General features: G+C 40.2%; 2 protein-coding genes across 4 annotated transcripts in view; one reads left to right on the top strand and one right to left on the bottom strand.

The window, feature by feature from the left end:
• Nucleotides 1-12,245, bottom strand: part of LOC126198928 (mitochondrial inner membrane protease subunit 1-like) — a 53,545-nt gene extending 41,300 nt beyond the window's left edge. For both annotated transcript variants that reach the window (XM_049935566.1, XM_049935565.1), the window contains exon 1: nt 12,047-12,245. In XM_049935566.1, coding sequence (XP_049791523.1) covers nt 12,047-12,166 — 120 coding nt within the window. In that variant the 5' untranslated portion in view covers nt 12,167-12,245. The remainder of the gene's footprint in view (nt 1-12,046) is intronic.
• Nucleotides 12,246-12,361: 116 nt separating this feature from the next.
• Nucleotides 12,362-19,135, top strand: part of LOC126199344 (zinc transporter 1) — a 300,623-nt gene continuing 293,849 nt past the window's right edge. For both annotated transcript variants that reach the window (XM_049936203.1, XM_049936200.1), the window contains exon 1: nt 12,362-12,614. The gene's annotated coding sequence lies outside the window, so the exon portion shown is untranslated. The remainder of the gene's footprint in view (nt 12,615-19,135) is intronic.

The following is a 19,135-nucleotide window of genomic DNA, read 5'->3' as shown; positions in this document are numbered from 1 at the left end:
GCCAGGTCATCAAATTAAGTAACTTGTAAGTTACATTTCACTGCACACGTTTCTGTTGGTCATAGTATATGGACAATATGTGAGAAGTAGGGACTGATAGTGTTTGCACGTGTGTTAATGATTCAGCAAGGGACTGGATAACAGCATTGCTGGTTCTAAGGACAATTCCAAAAAACTTTGTGAGTGCACAAGTGGTGGTTATAGACTTGCTATATTATCTACAAGACTCTTCAATGGTGATTGTGCACCTGCACAGTCACAACAGATGGCTGCTGGCCGTCTCTACAAGGACTACAGTGGGTCTGCGTCTTTGATGGCCCACCAATACCATTATTTCTACAAGGACTGCAGTGGGTCTGCACCTCTGGTGGCCCACCAATACCATACTCTCTACCAAGACTATACTGGGTCTGCTCTTTGATGACCTACCTACCAATATTCTTCAAAACGTCGAATGACTCTGCTGTGGGTTTGCTCTGTTGTGGCCCATTACCTGTCTGCATGTCAAGAGTCAGCACTGTCTTTTCGTTGGAAGGACAACACTACTTCTTCAAGACAGCATGGAAATCCACTACTTCCATGTGCATTTTCTTTTACTAATGAGACTTTGTGAAAAAAAAAAAAAACTGTAATTACTGTTATGATGAACGATCAGGACTGTCTTTACGGACTGTGAGAAAATTTTAGCTTTTGACCAACATTGTCTCAATAGGTGTGTGCATTTGATATCTTTGTTATTGTAATTATGAAAAATTTTATCAAATCATTATTGGGCACTGCCCAAAACAATTTGTAAAATTTTTTGTGGGGAGCATGGGGGCTATGTAAGTAGGCTGTTTATGTTTTCTTATTAGTAACGCCACGTAGCGCTCTGTATAAAAAAAAATCACTGGCTGTGCTGTGTGCAGTCTGTGGCTAGTTTACATTGTTGTCTGCCATTGTAGTGTTGGGCAGCGGCAGCTGGATGTGAACAGCGCGTAGCGTTGCGCAGTTGGAGGTGAGCCGCCAGCAGTGGTGGATGTGGGGAGAGAGATGGAGTTTTGAAATTTGTCATGAACTGCTATATATATTATGACTATTGAGGTAAATACATTGGTTGTTCTCTATCAAAATCTTTCATTTGCTAACTATGCCTTCAGTAGTTTGAATCTTTTATTTAGCTGGCAGTAGTGGCGCTCGCTTTATTGCAGTAGCTCGAGTAACCAAGATTTTTGTGAGGTAAGTGATTTGTGAAAGGTATAGGTTAATGTTAGTCAGGGCCATTCTTTTGTAGGGATTTTTGAAAGTCAGATTGCGTTGCGCTAAAAATATTGTGTGTCAGTTTAAGCACAGTCCTGTAAAATTGTTCAAAGGGGACGTTTCAAATGTAACTGTTATGGTGTAATGCAAAAATGCCTTTTAATGCTATCAACAAATGTTTGTTTGATTGTCCCAGTCCCTCACAGCAAAACAAATAAGTCTGCATTATTTAAAAAAAAAATACTACAGACATTTTCAATACAGCTGTGCGTCATAAGTATGAAATAGTAGGGAAAATTGTGCAATATGTGGAAAAGATAGACTGGTACTTACTGTAAACATGACATATCAAGTTACCAAAAGGCATAATTAAAAGACACTTACACATTTGCTTTCAGCTATGTCTTTGTCACAAAAATAAACACACACCGTTCATTCTCACAAGCAAGACCACCAACTCTGGCAGCTTGGACAAGAACGCTGCATTCTGATCTGAGCTGTGCGAGTTGATGGTCTTGTGTGCATGAGGTGAGCTTGCCTGTGAGAATGAATGTGTTCCTCTTTCTTTTTCTGATGAAGGCTGTGGCTGAAAGTTACTGTGTAAGTGTCTTTTAACTGTGCCTGTCTGCAACTTAATGTGTTATCTTTAGGTAGCAACCTATCTTTTCCTCACACTGTTGATATTCCTACCTGGATTTTCCATTGCTTTAACCTTTGATTTATTTCATTACAACTTGTGCAATGAGTTGAAAAACACTGAAAGTGGATTACTGTTCCCCACTTTTACTGAAGTTAATGTTGCAATTCCAACATACTAGAAAAAAGATATTCAGAAAAGAGAGAAATTCAGATTTTTTGTATCTGAAGTAAGTTTTGATATTTATTAAATTGTATGTTTTTTCTGAATATTTCTTCATAAATGGAATACACATAGTGAGTTCAAAGTGATAACATTATATATAATACTAGCCTAATATGTTGTGGTATAAGCTCATGGGAAAATTATTTACAGAGATGTATGGTATAGTGTGTGGTTTTGGGTGGAAAATATCAGGCTGCTAATGTAATGTCCCTTATCAGGTTGTCATAAAAAGAGAGGAAATCACTTGTCATGACATTTTGTCCTAAGGATCCCTAAGCTGACAACTTAATGCTTTACTGACACAGCTATTCATGATATCCATGCAATGACACACACACACACACACACACACACACACACACCACACACCACACACCACACACCACACACACACACAACATTTTTGACTGCCCTATCCCCCTACATAATCTATCTATCTTTCTTACAGCAATGTATTGGCAATTTGGCCCGAGATGCAGGAGTTGGCAGGCATGTGTGCATGAGCTATGCTTGCTTGCGTGTGCGAGGTGCAAGTTGCTGGTACTGAGAGGCCAGCACAAGCTACTGCCAACTCCCTAAATGACCTACAATAAGGGATGTAGGAGATATAAAGCTGATAAGAAAGGATTTTTTGGTATAAAGTCAATGTTTATAGGTTGTGGAGGCAATTGCAAGAAACAATCACACAGAAAATGAAGTCACACTGGAGTCGGGTGGCTGGTAAGAGGCCACGGCTCGCACTGCAGTTGGGCAGTCAGCACAGCACATTACCTCGCAACTCCCATCACTACCACAAGATGTCACTCCAACCACCAATTAAATGTGGAACAGAGAGTGCCTTCTGTTAACTTTCTCGTGTGCAGTGCTTAAATAGTATAATTTATCTGATAGCCATAATATTCAGTCACCTAACACCGTTCTCCTGATTTTAATCATAACTCTATGCAGTGCTCTATATACAAAATTATCAATATGCCAGTCAAGCTGTCCAGCCATGGGTACTTAGTGCTACTCATGCAAGTCGCTAGTAATTTGTAAAGACCATTCTATCACCAAAAATAGAGTTGTGTTTAATTTTGTTTCAGGGAAAATTGCAAGAGTCATTCCCGAGCACACTTTAAATGATGAAGCTGATGGGCAGACGGGTTACTAAAGATATTCATGTGGGTTCCTTTGTTGTTAAATTTGGAACCAACATGCCAGTAGTACTTCACAGAAAAAATTTTAACAGCAGACATTGATGGACAAGAAGTGACAATTCTTAGAAATAACAGTGCAAATAACAAACCTACATTTAAAGATGATAAAAGTGCATCAGTGCCAAGGTTTGATATTTCTCAAATTTTTGACATGTCCAATATTGACCATTGACAAAGGTTTTATTTTACTGTCCTGGATATGAATGATATTTCTTAGGGTGGTATATTTTTGTTAAAATGCAACATTTGTATACTTGTTAATGCTGGAAACCTAAATTTTCCCAATGAGACACATTAAAATTAATTTTTTTGTGCTATTCGCCTTCTGTTAATGAATGTGTACTAGCACCCACGGGTGATCTGTGCGGCACTTAAGCCGTGCTGAGGATACTGGAATTCTGCTGCACTACTCTCACATGTTCTTTTCAATATTTATTAAGCTTTGCAGGTAACCATGGCTAGCGACAGAACCAGTAGGGTATCCTGTGATGGACTCTTTACATCCCTGACTTGCTACCCGTGGTGTTAGCGCAAATGCTTCAGGGGTTGACCTTGTTTTACAGTTTATTCGCCTGCCTTTCTTCCATTCCCTCCTCTTCCTTGTTTCTCTGTCTAGGCATTACTGACCTTTGGTAGACCTTGGCATTTTCTTTCCTTGTGTTTCAAGCATTATACCCTTTTTGGTGTGTAGTTTTGTTGACTTGCCTAAAATACACACTTCCATCATAACGATCTTAGTTGACATTTTACAGCTCCTCATCTCTCTCTCTCTCTCTCTCTCTCTCTCTCTCTCTCTCTCTCTCTCTCTCCCACCCCCACTCCCCCTCATTCCCAACCTCCTCCCTCTCCTTAAATCCAAGCAATGGAAATGGATCTTTCTCTTAAAAAAATTAATAATAATAATTATTATTTTGTACAGACAGAAATTTAGTTACCAGAGCATTACTTAAATGCTTTGACGCCTCACTAATCAACAAGATCATTTTTTTATTTTAAAATCTTTTAATGATAGCAGCTGGAGCTTTGTGAGGTTATGATATAGTTGGTCATATTGACCCAAATTGTCTGCAGTGCAGTTAGTATTAATTATTGACATGTGTGTTAAAGTGCCCACTTCCAGGATGAGAAACTGTGCCGGCCCCAGATCAAATCAGCCCAGTAGATTGGCAACAAGGGCCAGTGTGCAGAAAGATGGGGTATGCTGATTCCGTCCTGAGCGATGAATAGGAGACTAATGGCCTTAGATGTTTAGTCTTCTTAAATCCATCATCATCATCATCATCAGCAGCAGCAGCAGCAGCAGCAGCATTAGGAATTGCTAGTCCAGCAAAATGTGGACCACAGTCAAATGGGCACCACAATGAAAGTGGGGCAGATCCTTGCAATGGAGGAGATGACTTCGGCTCAGCCACATATGTCTGGCAAAGGACGACGGAGTCCTTTTGAGAGGCAGACTCATCAAGGCCATCGTGTAGTGGAAAGGTTGGGATGGAGGTTGGGGAAAGGGCATCCCAATCCGCATTAGCAAAGGCCCATCTGGGAGGGCTTCCAGGCAAGGGATGGTTGAGAGAAGATAGGACGATCGAAAAATGATCGCTGTTGCACAAATCACCATGAACTCCCCACTGAACAGAGGGAAGGAATCAAGGGCTACAGAAAGAGAGATCAATGGCCAAGAAAGTGCTGTGTGCTGCACTAAAGTGCGTGCGGGGGCTCCAGTGTTGAGAAGGCAGAGATTACGACCTGTCAGCAGGTCTTCAATAATCCTGCCCTGATCAGTGGCTACAGTACCACCCCACAGAGGGTTATGGGTGTTAAAATTCGCAAAGAGAAGGAAGGGGAAGGGATCTGTTGAAGGGGTGCAGGACGTGTATGAGGCAGTCTAAATGGATCCGAATGGCAGCCACTCCCAGTGCAGTGTGAAGAGGAACTGAGGAACTAACAGCAGCCATGCAAAGCAATGTAGACACTGCGAGAGGCTCACAAAAGACTAACAAGGTTCTGGAAACTGAAAGAAGTGAATGAATATCCACAAAACAAGATTCCTGAAATGTAGCACAAGCAACAAAGTAGAGAAAAAGAGGAGACAGAAATTCCGGAAGATGATGATTGTAATCATTACGATTCCACTGAAAGAGAGTATTACAAGAGGCCGGATGGACACTGAGCAGGCCAGAATTGGTCATTATGCCGAGTCAGTGTCCATCAGCTGTAAGGACAGAGGGGCATCCATGGTTTTGTAGCAGGTGATTTCGCTGCCGGAGGCAAAGATTTGGTGTCTTGCTGCACAGCTGGAGGAGAATGCAATTGGGAAGCTACCATCATACCAGGCGATTTGACAACTGCAGTAGTGAATTGGAGGTTGCAAGACTGTGTGGCCATGTCTTCTGTGGAGCAAGGCATAGCAAGGATGGTACTGGAAGTGCCAGATGCTAAGATTCCGCAGTTCCAATTAGCCAACAAATGTAAGGTACTTTCTCCTTCATTTGGATAGCCTGCTCTTCAAGATACACAGGATATTCACAGAAGGACGTGGCATGGTCATCATTACAATTGGTACTGCAGGGATAAGGAGACGGGCAATTGCCCTTGTGAGCATCCCTACCACAAGTAACACATTTGGCCGTGTTTTGACAGGACATGCGAGTGTGGTTGTAACGTTGACACTGGTAATAACTTCATAGACTGCTTTGAACTTCAATGGAAGCTCTACATGATCAAATGTGAGAGAAAGAGTGCATGTGGGCACTGAAACTGCATCAACACCTTTCTGCATAATAAATGGATTAATTATAGCAGAGTACTGACCCACTTTGGTACATGTTTTCATAAGGAACTGAGATGCAGCTGGGAGAGTCTTTGGATCTTTAGCCTCATTCTGTTTATGTTTGGTAGACACAGACTGAGATGGTGATTGGCTCATTGCAAAAAAAGTCCCCCATGATTGTCAGTGTCTCCGATGGTGTGCTCCTTCGAACTGGGAGCCTCCCTCGGAGGGGGGCGCACCAGGCTTAGGTGATTGTTCACACCTCCTGAACTTCTGATAGAGGGACCAACTAAAAACTGGGAAGGTAACAGCTCGTGCAATCACCCCTCCCTGGGCCCGGGCTCTACCAGAGGGTAAGTGCGAACCTTGTCTGTCAACCAAGGGCTGGGAATAACACATTACACAATCACCTGTTAAGCAACAAATGTATAAGCTGGCTTTCAGGAGTGCACGTGGAGGAAGAAAAAACAGAGAAAAATCAAACGCCGGAGTGCAGGAAAGGGAGAAGATGAGGAATGAATAAAGAAAGAAAAAATAGGTGAGAGACTGTTCCCATGCTGGGCTACTGACACCGCAACACGTGTTCCTGAAAAAATTCAAGACATGTTCCCCAATGGATGAGGAACAGGAGGATAGATATACAGCACAGAAAGGAAAGATGTGCTGCAAAGGCTGTGGCCTCATGGTAGCCAAGCACAAACTCACCAAAGAGTGGTGAGGCCCTTACAGGTTATGCAGGAATAACCAGGCTCTGAATTCTTCTTACACAATCCCAGATAGATACCCAATACCCGACATTCAGCATTATGCCAACACAGTAGCCAGTTAATCAGTTTTCAGTGTTCTTGACTGTCAGAAGGCACTCTTATGAACTCCTATGGCCCCAAAGGGCACATCTAAAACAGCTATTATCAAGCAATTTGAGCTGTAGCAATTTCTTTTCATGACATTTGAGCTGAAGAATGCTGCCCGGACATTGTAATGTTTCACTGACAGAATTCCCTGTTAAGTTTCCTATCTGCTTTCCCTATTTGGAGACGTCCTCATATCCTCATCTTCTTCTGAAGCGAAGTTCACTTCCAGCAAATCTTCAAGGCTTTGGAGCAATTCAGAATAGTTTTCAATGAAGAAAAGTGCCAACTACACAGACAACACCTAACGTTTCTAGGTCACTTGGTGACATGGGCAGATATTAGACCAACACAAGAAGACACAGACCTTATCGAGCAGGTACCCAGACTGACAACTTTCCATGACTGTCATTTTTGGACATGACAGACTTCTAATGTCACCACAGAACAAAAGCAGTCTCAATCCAAGCACCATTAACAAATGTTTTAACCGGGAAGAGTGTTCGTGGTAAGTAAGCACTGCAGTGGACCAATCAGATACAACACTCATTTGATAAAATAAAAGATTGCCTATACTAAGCTGTAATCTTGGCACACCCCATATGTTTGGCACCTTTTTGTCTATTACACAAGATGCAAAAAAATTGCCATTGGTGTGGTTTTACAGCACAGGATAGCCAGTCAGCAACAACTACTCTGGTTCTTCTCACAGAAACTCAGCACTGCAATGCAAATGGTCCACCTATGACGGGGAATTGTTGGCGCTCTATGAAGCAGTCAAATGTTTTTGCAACAACATGGGAGGAGACCCCTCTCAATTTTCAGGGTTTATTGGCCTCTTGTGCACCCAATCCTCGACCCAGAAAGGGATTGTACCCCTTATCACTCCCGCCACCGCAACTATATCGGACAATTCACAAACCTCTTCCTGACACTTAGATCTGCACTTGATGTTAACAAATTTCTCTTCTTCAGAAATGCTTTTCTTGCCATTGACAGTCTACAGTTTATATCCTCCCTACTTCGGCCATCATCAGTTACTTTGCTTCCCAAACAGCAGAACTCAATTACTACTGTGTCCCATTTCCTAATCTAATTCCCTTAGCATCACCCAATTTAACTGAACTACATTTCATTATCTTCATACTGCTTTTGTTGATGTTCATCTTATATCCTCCTTTCAAGGTGCTGTCCACTCCATTGAACTGCTCTTCCAAATTCTTTGCTGTCTCTGACAGAATTAAAATGTCAATAAAACCTGGTGGCAACACTGTTGTTTATGTTACATTTTAGAGTCATCAGTTGCCTTCTAACATGAGTCCAGAATGAAATTTTCACTCTGTAGGGGAGTGTCTACCGATATGAAACTTTCTGGCAGATTAAAACTGTGTACCAGACTGAGGCTCAAACTCGGGGCCTTTGCGGGCAAGTGCTCTACTGACTGAGCTACCCAAGCACCTCCATATACATGCTCAGTGAATTATGCGGTAAAGTACTCCAATTTTGCACTTCTACATGCGAGTGTTGCCTGGGTACCTATTCATCAGGACTTCCTACAAATGTAGGTGATGTTACTATCACATTTGCCAATGTAATGTTTCATATTGTAAATATTTTACTAAGCTTAAACTAAATATTTTAAGATATTAGGTTAAGGTGACTTGTCCTATTTACAAGTACCAAATAAAAAATAAATCTACCTAGCTAGCTATTTAGCTTATAATGATCACAGCTGTTATGTGTAAATTCAAGCTTTGAAGAAAACCTAAACTACAGTTGCAGTGACACATCCTTGTACCATGCACTGTCAACATCCAAGGTCCAATAAAATGGTTTATATTCTTTCTAATTCAATCTCTTTTAATCCAAAATATATTAAAATATTTAATGTAAAGTCTGTAATAATTGTTTTCATTGTTATCTTAGATGCCAGAAATTAAGGAGAGAACCATTTGACCCATAGTTTCAAAAGAAAATTTAAGAGAAGCTTCGTTATTGGTTGATATAAATGGGATGTCTAAAAAAAAAAAAAAAAAATAAATAAATAAAGTTTCATTCATCAGGTTTTTACTACAGAAGAAGAGTCTCTAAGGTACCTCATGAGCATCAGTTTAATGCATGTCAGTCTTTCAAAAGAAGCTGTTATGAAGGTAACCTGTCAATACATGAAGTTCAAAACAAAGCAGTATTAAGATTCATGGTACACCAAATGTCAAGTTGGAGAATAAAACCTAGGCAATTTTCTAGAGCATAATCTAGAGTTATCATTACGAACATCATCTCCAAGTAGTATCACATGAGCATCTGGATTTAATAAGACTAGGCCTATCATAAAGCTGATCTAAAAAATGCTTGCCTTCTGTATAAAATACATCTTTAATGAATTTATGATTATAATGTGGACAAGATTGGGATTTCATCTGTAAACAAGTCTCCCATGGTTATTGTTCCTAAACAGTGAACCATCAACAAAAAAAGGGTTTAATATCATAATTGTCACACGTATTAATGTAATTAGAAACACAGTACCCAATGCATTTCTATTTCCACAAGTGAATTTCAAAGGACATGTGTTGCATAGACCTCCTCACAAGAGTTATGTGTTGGTATGGGTATCAATAGGAGTGATGTTTTTGGTGTTCTTGCACCACTTCATAAAATATGTAAAACAAGGAAAAAACTGTTTTGATCGTGGATAATCATGTGACCTATTCAAGATTGAAACCATTAACAATGATAGGGTTACTGAATCACAAACTCCAGCATCTAGATAGAGTTGTGTTTAGCCCACTAAAGAAATACTAGGACAGAACCTGTAAAATATGGTTACTAATCAGCCAGGAAAACATCTGACAACTTCCAGTTCAGCTTAAATAACTGGGAAGGCCTATAATTTGGCTCTTACTCCCTCACATGTAATTTATTTTTTTCACTTTACCATCAGGAATATGAACCATCAATTCAAACATATTTTCTGATGGTGAATATTTAGTGTACTCTATCACTGACAGAACCAATCCTGGACTAGCTGCTGAATTACGAGTCCAGTGAAGGGCCACCTTCAACTCCAATTCATCTGGAGATCCCAGCCATCACCACGCCGAAGTTCTGGAAGAAATAATGCTGTTTCTGAAAGATGTGCATAAGAAAGTTATGAACAGTGGTAAAAAACTGAACAAGTGCAAAATTCCAATTAACATCCCAGAAAAAGAAGTGATAAGAGGCAGAGAACGATCTAGGAACGCGCACAGAGATAAAAGGAAAGGATGAAGATACATGTCAAGAAAACTCACTCTCATGATGTAGGTAAACAGCAGAAAAATACCAGAACGACACACAGCAAGACATCGCATTAGTGAAGTAGTATCAGTACTAAATGATAGTATTCCGACAAATTTGTTAGAAGACTGAAGAGGACTTCACTGTTTGTGTGGTCTCAAGAAAACAATGAATTTGAGGTACAAAAAGAAGAAACTGTAGTTTTTATCACCACTGTGTGGAAAACATGGTTAATTGTCTTTCGCTATATGCTTTTATGGGTTTAGTGTTTGATGAAAGCAAAATGTTAAGAAGTTGAAATCTGACTGAAAGATTTAAGATTTTTATGAATTTTTAATAATTTTTTAAGAACAGGTGGGCCTCCTAAGCTTCGGTTTCGAAGGGTTATACGAGATATATTTAACAGTTACGTTATTAAACAAATATTTTCTTGCCTTCCACTGCATATATGTTACTTAAGCCTCGTTTCTCATCTCTTGGAGTTTGACCACGAATATAAGGTACGGCCCAAGGTACAAGGTAATCCACAGCGAAACAAATACAATTGTACCAATACCTTGATTCACATGACCTTTTGTTCAACTGGTAATAAAGGCAGAAAATATGGATATATATATTTTTCAAAACAGCAACATGGTATTAGAATAACATGAAATCTAGGGTACTGCTCCAGATTTTAAAATATCTTTGTTATTTGAGATATGTATCTCGAAAGGAAAGTATCCGAAGAACAAAAATTCCCCAACTTGATTTATAAATCATCTCTTTACAAGATGTAGGCTACTTGGGTTACTAGATTACCAAATTAATAATTCAAGCTGCAATTCTCAAGGAGTAGGAATGATAATGGCCAAGGCGAAGAGAGAGAACAGGAGAGTGTTAAAACTTATCAACATTCGAGCTACTGAAAGTGTTGTATATAATACAGAAATCGTACAATTATAGGCTGTATATTGACACACTGTACCGATCGTAGCGTTCTTAACAGAGCAAAAAAAACTATAATTTTGTGCAGCAACATACATCATGTTCAGTATATATGGGTGGTAAAAAAAAAAAAAAAAAAAAGGCTGAACTTATACTGACAAATGCAATGATAATGGTATAGAACTATTACCACAAAAGCGTGAAACATTTACTATTCAGTATGTAAGTCGAAGTAATGTGGCATTATATTCCTGGCCTGTCCGCTATATCACACCACTGACATGGGAGCCCAATACACTTACACTTTATTGGACAGTTAACTAAACAGTAGTTGATAGTAATTATATGATGGAAATAATGTAACAACCCTGGTAACTGCACATTAACCTTCACCTCCCTCCAACATACGGTAAAATATCACACATTTGGCATGGCACTTTCAGTTCGTACAGCAAGAACTCACTCCTGATAATAAACACCTTCTAAATCCAAGGTTTTTATAGGCATTGTACGCAGTTCTACAGTAGTTGTATTACCTTATAAATAAATAAAAAACTTTTTTATTTTAAATTCAGTGCATTAGTATTTGTAAAATTACTCTTAGTGTTCATTAAAAAATGACGATCATTCCACTTGGGACCTGTGGAATGGTACATTAGCTTATTTGTTTTAATTATAAATATTTGTCATGTATTGTTGTTTTTCTGACATGTTCCACATCCTGGAGGACCTCCTCACTACGGATCAATTGGAATGAAAGTAAATCTAATCTAATCTACCTGACTTCTTGGAGCGTCAAATTCCTTTATTTTTTCTTTGATAGGCGATAAATCCTACAAAATACCATCCGCAGCACAAGGAATAACACCCTAGTTTACTATAACATCACACTTAAAAAGTATAAATTATTGAAAACACTTACAACGACAAAGTCTGCAACATGTTCGACCGTAACATGCATTATACAACCGTACTGAACCACATACGTTAGTACATTAATTGCTTTCACGGTACTCTGTTTCAAATAATTGACAAATGCCATGAACTGTCAATAAAATTATCCTAAATTGAATTTTAAATCTGCGGTCATAACACCTTTTCAAAGATGTTAGCATCGCGTATACTGTGAGACGTGAGTGTGCTCATAAATTCGCCGATGTTGTTTATATACACATGTGACAGAAGTATCTTCTAGTGGAGTGCTTTGTCGAGTTCATTTACTCTCTGGTAAAGATTTGCAAGTCGCGTGAAACTGGAATGAGCGAGTGTGTTGTGGAATTTTCAGTGGAATTCGATGCTGTTTACTAAGACAATGATTATCTGTGAAACGTGAGCTTAGCAACGCTTATAATTCCATAAGCGATGCAGGTTGTGAATCAGTGCAAATGAATAAAATTTGGAAAGAATATTTCGAGTGGACGTTAAGATGACAGCTGTAAATATAATCTAGAATCATCTGCTTGGAGGAATTCGTTGGCTGGTTGAAGCTGGTAAGAGTTCTTTCTGTCGTACTAATGTTTACATGTTCAGTGAACTGACTCATGTTTTCTAAGCGACAGTATTATTTTCGATAAATAAAAGCCATTTGTGCCCGTCTGCTGTACGATGTGTCACTGTTAACATTTTCCTGTAGATTTAAGTGTTCTGCCGGATAGAGTTAAAGGTATTGGTTAAAAGAGTAACAGGATAAGTCTAATAAGTTTAATGAAAGGAATGACATTTTGTAAATTCTATCTTGCATACGAGGTCTGTCATTGTTTTATTGGAAAATGTGTGTGTGGTGGTGGTAGGTTTCTGTATTTTTTGTTGTGTCTATTACGGTTCCTTTGATCTCAACTTATGCTTTCAACGACAAAGGTATCGTCAGAAATAATCGCAGTCGCAACATTCTTTTTAATTTTTTTTTAGTCTGTTTCATGGAAGCTATTAGTCCATAACTCTTGGATTTAACTTGTCAATTAATAAACAGTGCGCTATTACAGTGGCATTCACGTTGATTTATCGCCAAGTTCTGCTACTGGTGAAATTATTTCCATGAGAAGTAGTGTGTAGTAGGGAGCTTCATTGCCTCAGCTAGTGATAGTTTATGGTACAATGCCCAGTGACACGTTCGCTTCCACACGTGCGAACAGTATATGTATTAACAACAAACAACATTTATTATATTTATACACAGTAGTATTAGAAATATTGTCGTCGCCCTCAGTTTGACCTTCACAACAACGTTGTCCTTATCAGTGCTCCAATGATTTGGAATGTACACAGTAAATAAAAAAAATAGGTTCAACCTAGTATTTCCAACTTTTTAACTACACACTTGTAATTTGATATCGGATAGAGACTGGAAGTACTTTTGACTGTATTAAATATTCATGTAAGATCGAAAGACGATATCATTAAAAAAAAGAGCTCAGACCTTGCTTTTAGGATTATCACAGTAGCACCACGAGAATGTACATTTGCTTATAGTTACACAAGTCAACGTGTTTTAAGTATTTGCACCGATGCTGCAGGCTAATTGCACAGCAGGTGACATGCGCCAAAATAAAAGCCTCTTGCGCCAAACCGAATAGAACTCCTCTGTAAGAGAGCTAAGTGACAATCACGGTCAGCATTCGCCCGTTGTATGGCTCTCTGCTCAAATATTCCTGTCCAAAAACTAATACTTTAGTGCAGCAAATGCCTTAAATATATCCGCTTATGGTGGTGTCATTCGCTAAACATTTATCAGTGTAAAATGAATTAATAGCGTGAGAATTCATGACTGATTTAAAACTGTGTGCCACCGCGAGACCGTGCCGTCGAGCAATGCTCTTTACAGACTGAGTAGTAACGGTACAATTCGTGGATTTATGTGAAATTTGGACTATAGGAGTAAAGCACTGGTGGGAAAGTTGCGTCTTGAGTCCTGCCTTGGTAGCTCAAGCGTTAAGCACATTCTCATTCTACTAAAGAGCAGGGTTCCGCCGGCCTTGGTGGTCGAGCGGTTCTAGGCGCTTCAGTCCGGAACCGCGCGACTGCTATTGTCGCAGGTTCGAATCCTGCCTCGGGCATGGATGTGTGTGATGTCCTTAGGTTAGTTAGGTTTAAGTAGTTTTAAGTTCTAGGGGACTGATGACCTCCGATGTTAAGTCCCATAGTGCTCATAGCCATTTGAACCATTTTGAGCAGGGTTCCGCGTTAGTGCGTCCGCCCGGCATAACGTTCTAATGTGCTAGGAAGTATCGCAGCGGACATTCTGCCGCAGAGAGATTCATGCTGGAATTAGTACCTTCGCCATCAGTGGTTGTGTTGCATTGGTCGTGGCCAGTTTTTGTCGAACCTTCCAAAGTGGCGATATAGGAATAAATTTATCCGTCTTTAGATCGACTGGTCAGAGTAAACTTAACATTATTTTGCTGTTTACTTGCCCACAGTGTGAGCTGTATTTGTCCTAAATTGACCTTCTCAGAACCTACGGGAACGATGTAGTAATTGCTGAAGCAATTTCCTAAATTCTTCATTTAATACTAGTTCGCGGGATATCGGCGCCTGTCTTCGAATGTCTGACTATTATGCATTTTCGTGACGCCATCTCGAAACCTGTGACCATAGGAGTGTTTTTGTAAAAAGTCTCCTATGTAGATGGACTACATTTTGCCGGTGGCCTTCCAATAACTAGAAGTCTGTTACTTTCATTTCACACAACTTTGCATATGTAATCATTTTATTTCGAACTTACTCCCCTCGCCCGCTCTTTTCCTCCAAATTATTACGCCCTTGTATTTGTAAGAGTTCGTAGATTATAGCTGTGACTCATTTTAGTCACAGGATGCTACGTTTTGTGAAGTGCATGATTTTCCATTATCATTTGTGAAAAATCTACGATTAGAATTGCCTGCCTGTTCACAATTATACAGCATAAGCAGCAAGAGTTCCTATATTCACGCCTGAAATTACTTCCACGTCTGTTAATCATTCACCATCCAAGATGCCGCGCGGGGTAGCCTCTCGGTCTCAGGCGTTCTGTCACGGTCCGCGCGGCTCTTCCGTCGGAGGTTCGAATCCTCCCTCGTGTGTGTGTGTGTGTGTGTGTGTGTGTGTGTGTGTGTGTGTGTGTGTCGTCCTTAGCGTAAGTTAGTTTAAGTTAGATTAAGTAGTGTGTAAGCTTAGGGACCGATGACCTCAGCAGCCAGCCGTTGTGGCCGAGCGGTTCTAGGCGCTTCAGTCTGGAACCGCGCGACCCTACGGTCGCAGGTTCGAATCCTGCCTCGGGCATGGATGTGTGTGATGTCATTAGGTTAGGTTTAAGTAGTTCTAAGTTCTAGGGGATTCATGACCTCAGATGTTAAGTCCCGTAGTGCTCAGAGCCATTTGAACCATTTTCGAGCCGATGACCTCAGCAGTTTGCTTCCATAAGACCTTATCACAAATTTCCAACCATCCAAGATGACAAGCTGCATCCCACCTATCAACGAATTCTCCAAGTAGTCACAAATTTTGTTTGATGTGCCGTACGACCGTAGTTTTATAATAAGCATTATTGCGGTACTGACCCCGTTGCTGTTCGAAAGTCAAGAAATAACAGCATTTACCTGATTGCCGGTCCATGACTTTCAGGATGCCCTGTGATATGGACAGTTTTTTACAGTAGCTGCCAGTAGGATAACATTCGTGGGGAAGATATATGTTAAGAGTTCTTTTAACAACCGCACACCATTTGCATCTCACAATTAAGACCAGTGGAGCATTAAATACGAGCCACGCTAAGAAAATGTGGGACAGTTTCCTCTTTTCGAGATCCAGAAGGCATCAGAAAATGCGATTAGCCAAGACTTCATAGCGAACAGTCCGTCGTTCGCAATGGAGATATGTCTGCAGTAGCTCTGGGAAATGAAGTACACCATTACTCTTCGCGATATATGGGTTGAAAATGACGAATCAGATATCGTTTGTAACTAGCGAATAATGGTGATAGTGGTGGTGATATTATTATTATTATTATTTCGTGCCGCTCCATGGACTGGCTGAGGTTTTTCAATTGGACGCCACTTCAGAGACTTGGGAGTCCCTAACCCACCACAGTAATCATACCAGCAAAAGGGGGACCTACGGTTTAACCCTTCCACGGTTAAAATACAAGGTCGAAAATTGACTTCCTTTGCGATAAAAAAACTTTAGCTGACCAATTAAGAAATACGGCAAAATGGGACAAGTGTGTCCCCCGAACGCAGCTAGATCCACGTTAAATGTTTACTTTTAGAATGATTTTATTAGCATGTAAGTTATGGGAAAAGCGTAACAAATCAGTACCAAAACACATCTATTCTCCCGGTAATGAAAAGGACAAAATATTGCACACAAATTTTCGACATTGCGTTTGAAGATGGCTTTGACGTACCATACACACACCAATGTTTTCAACATTCTGTGAAGTTTTATGGGGCATATACGTCCCACTAATAAAAATTGATGTGCAAGCCATCAAAATTACCGAGGTGGGTAATAATGTTTCAAATCAATGTCTGTGATGTATAAGAAAATAGTTACTTCAGACATTCTTGGAATTGAGACGATAGCGATGGTGATTTGATCTGATTTTCGTGAAACAGGCGCACTGTGCCACCTGTAAACACACGCCGTCCCATTTGATCACTCACAGTCTTCTATATATCTAGCCCGTGGTCCGTAATATTTTTCTCCAAATTCCAAAGCACATCGGTTCATGCTAGTATTAGACAGATAAGAGATGTATAGACATCGCAACGCACAAAACTGCGTATTACTGTAGTGGGGCAAACCTGTCCCATCAACCACGAAAGGGCTAACATAGAATTCAAACCACGTGCAATTCCCAGCGAATTTTCAAATCATTGAGAGGAGGTCACACCGTTAGAATATTTTAACAAAATGAAGCGAGTATTGCAAATGACCAACAACGTATTACTAGCAGATAGGATGGCAGCTTACTAAACTTAGATGAAATTTAGTGTTCTTAAATAGACGAAAAATGAGCCAACATCGCTTGCCGACGAACTACGTACTGGAGCAACAGGAACTGAATAACTCTCAACCATTAAGTATCTAAGAGAATCTGACCGGAACCTATCAAAGGTGACGTGACATCAGTCTTCCAGTGGGAATAACAGGCGGCGGAGATTTGTCGGAAGAACACTGAGGAAGTGTAATTCATAAACGGAGGAGGAAACCTTCAGAACCCTTGTACGATCAACTGTTCAGGTCTGTTTGTCGTTGTGGGACCCTCAAACAGCGAAATTAACGGAAGAGGTAGAAATTCAGCAAACAGCTGCAGATTTCTTCACGAGTTGGTTTTATCAGGGCAAAATTGTCACAGAGACAGTACAGGAAATGCGTTCTGTTTCAGAAAGAGCCGTACTCTGAAAATTCCACGCTCCAGTAAGAGTCAAGAATGACCGCGAGGGTATAAATAGAGAAATTCTGGGTTATGCAGAGGCAAACCGATAGTCCTAGTTCCCGATCATCGTCCGCAAATGTAACAGGAAGGAAGAAACGTTAGTAGGTACACTGCGTTCCTCCTTGCTCCTCTCCTCCCCGTCCCATCCACCAAACTGTGACATATGTAGTGGAGATAGATTTGAACGGAAGTACCGTAATGTTATGCTGTTTCCTGAAGTTTAACCGTTAACGTCTTTCCACGTCTGTCGCTCCAAGTTCTGTGTTCGCTGAGGAACTTACAAGAGATTATCTGGCTCATATGACATAATACTAAAGAAAGCCAAGGAGAAATTTAGAAAAGGAATGAAAGTTCAGGGAGAAGAAATAAAAACTTTGAAGCTTGCCGATGACATTGTCAGAGCCGACAAGGGACATGGAAGAGCATTTCAGCGGACAGGACAGGGTCTTGAAAACATAAGATAAATGTCAACAAAAGCAAAGCCAGGGCAATGGAATGTAGTCCAATTAAATCAGGCTATGCTGAGGGAATTAGATCAGGAAATGAATGAGAGACTAAATGTAGTCGAAGAGTTTTGGCATTTGCCCGCAAAATAACCGAAGATACAGAGGATATAAAACTCATATTTGCTACAGTAAGAAAAGCACTTACAACAAAAGAAATGTGAACGTCGAATATAATTGCCGTATTGTAGGACCTGCAGCCTAATATATGTCGCAGTATGGCATTTTAATGAATAGTTATTCCCAGTTAACTATTTTTTAAAATAAATTTAAGTGTTAGGAAGTCCTACTGAAGGTATTTGTCTGGAGTGCAACCTTGTACGGAAGTGAAATGTGGACGATCAGCATTTCAGATGAGAAGAGAGTTGAAGCTTTTGAAATGTTGCGCTATAGAAGACTGCTGAAGATGAGGTGGATAGATCGCACAACTAATGAGGTGGTACTGAATCGAATTGGTGAGAAAAGTAAGTTATGGTACAACTTGACTACAACAAGCGATCCATTGATAGGGCACGTTCTGAGGCATCGAGGAATTGTCGATGTGGTAATGGCAGCAAATGTGGGAGTGGATTGGGGGCGATTGTAGGGGGAGACCAAGGAAAGAATATAGCAAACAGGTTCAAATTATTGTAGTGTGCTGTAGTTATTCGGAGATGGAGGCTTTCACAGCATGCATTGTAGCGTGGGGGGCTGCATCAAACCAATCTTCGGATTGAAGGCCACACCACCACCACCACCACCACCACACGCCATTCATTGGTTTATCGAATATTTCAGTATTTTACCTTCCAGAGTAATGTAAAGACTGGCCTTGTGGTGTGCTATCTGTGCTCATTTAAGGCCTCCTCCATATCACCTCAACTGCTTATCGCTCTGGTTCCACGTCCGCTTGCCATGCTGGCCCAGTTTCAAAGCACGTCATACCCATCTCCCCAAAGTTGAATTATAGCTGCATTTACCATGTATATGATCTTTCACATAGTATTTAAACGTGAACTTTTTATAATCATTAAACAGTCACTTACATGGTGAAACAGCAGTCATTTGAGGAGCAGACAGTGTATATGTTAAGATGATACACAGCTTGCCGATT

Source organism: Schistocerca nitens, chromosome 8 (assembly GCF_023898315.1).
Source record: "Schistocerca nitens isolate TAMUIC-IGC-003100 chromosome 8, iqSchNite1.1, whole genome shotgun sequence".
NCBI lineage: Eukaryota > Metazoa > Arthropoda > Insecta > Orthoptera > Acrididae > Schistocerca > Schistocerca nitens.
This window is presented reverse-complemented; position numbering and strand designations above follow the sequence as displayed.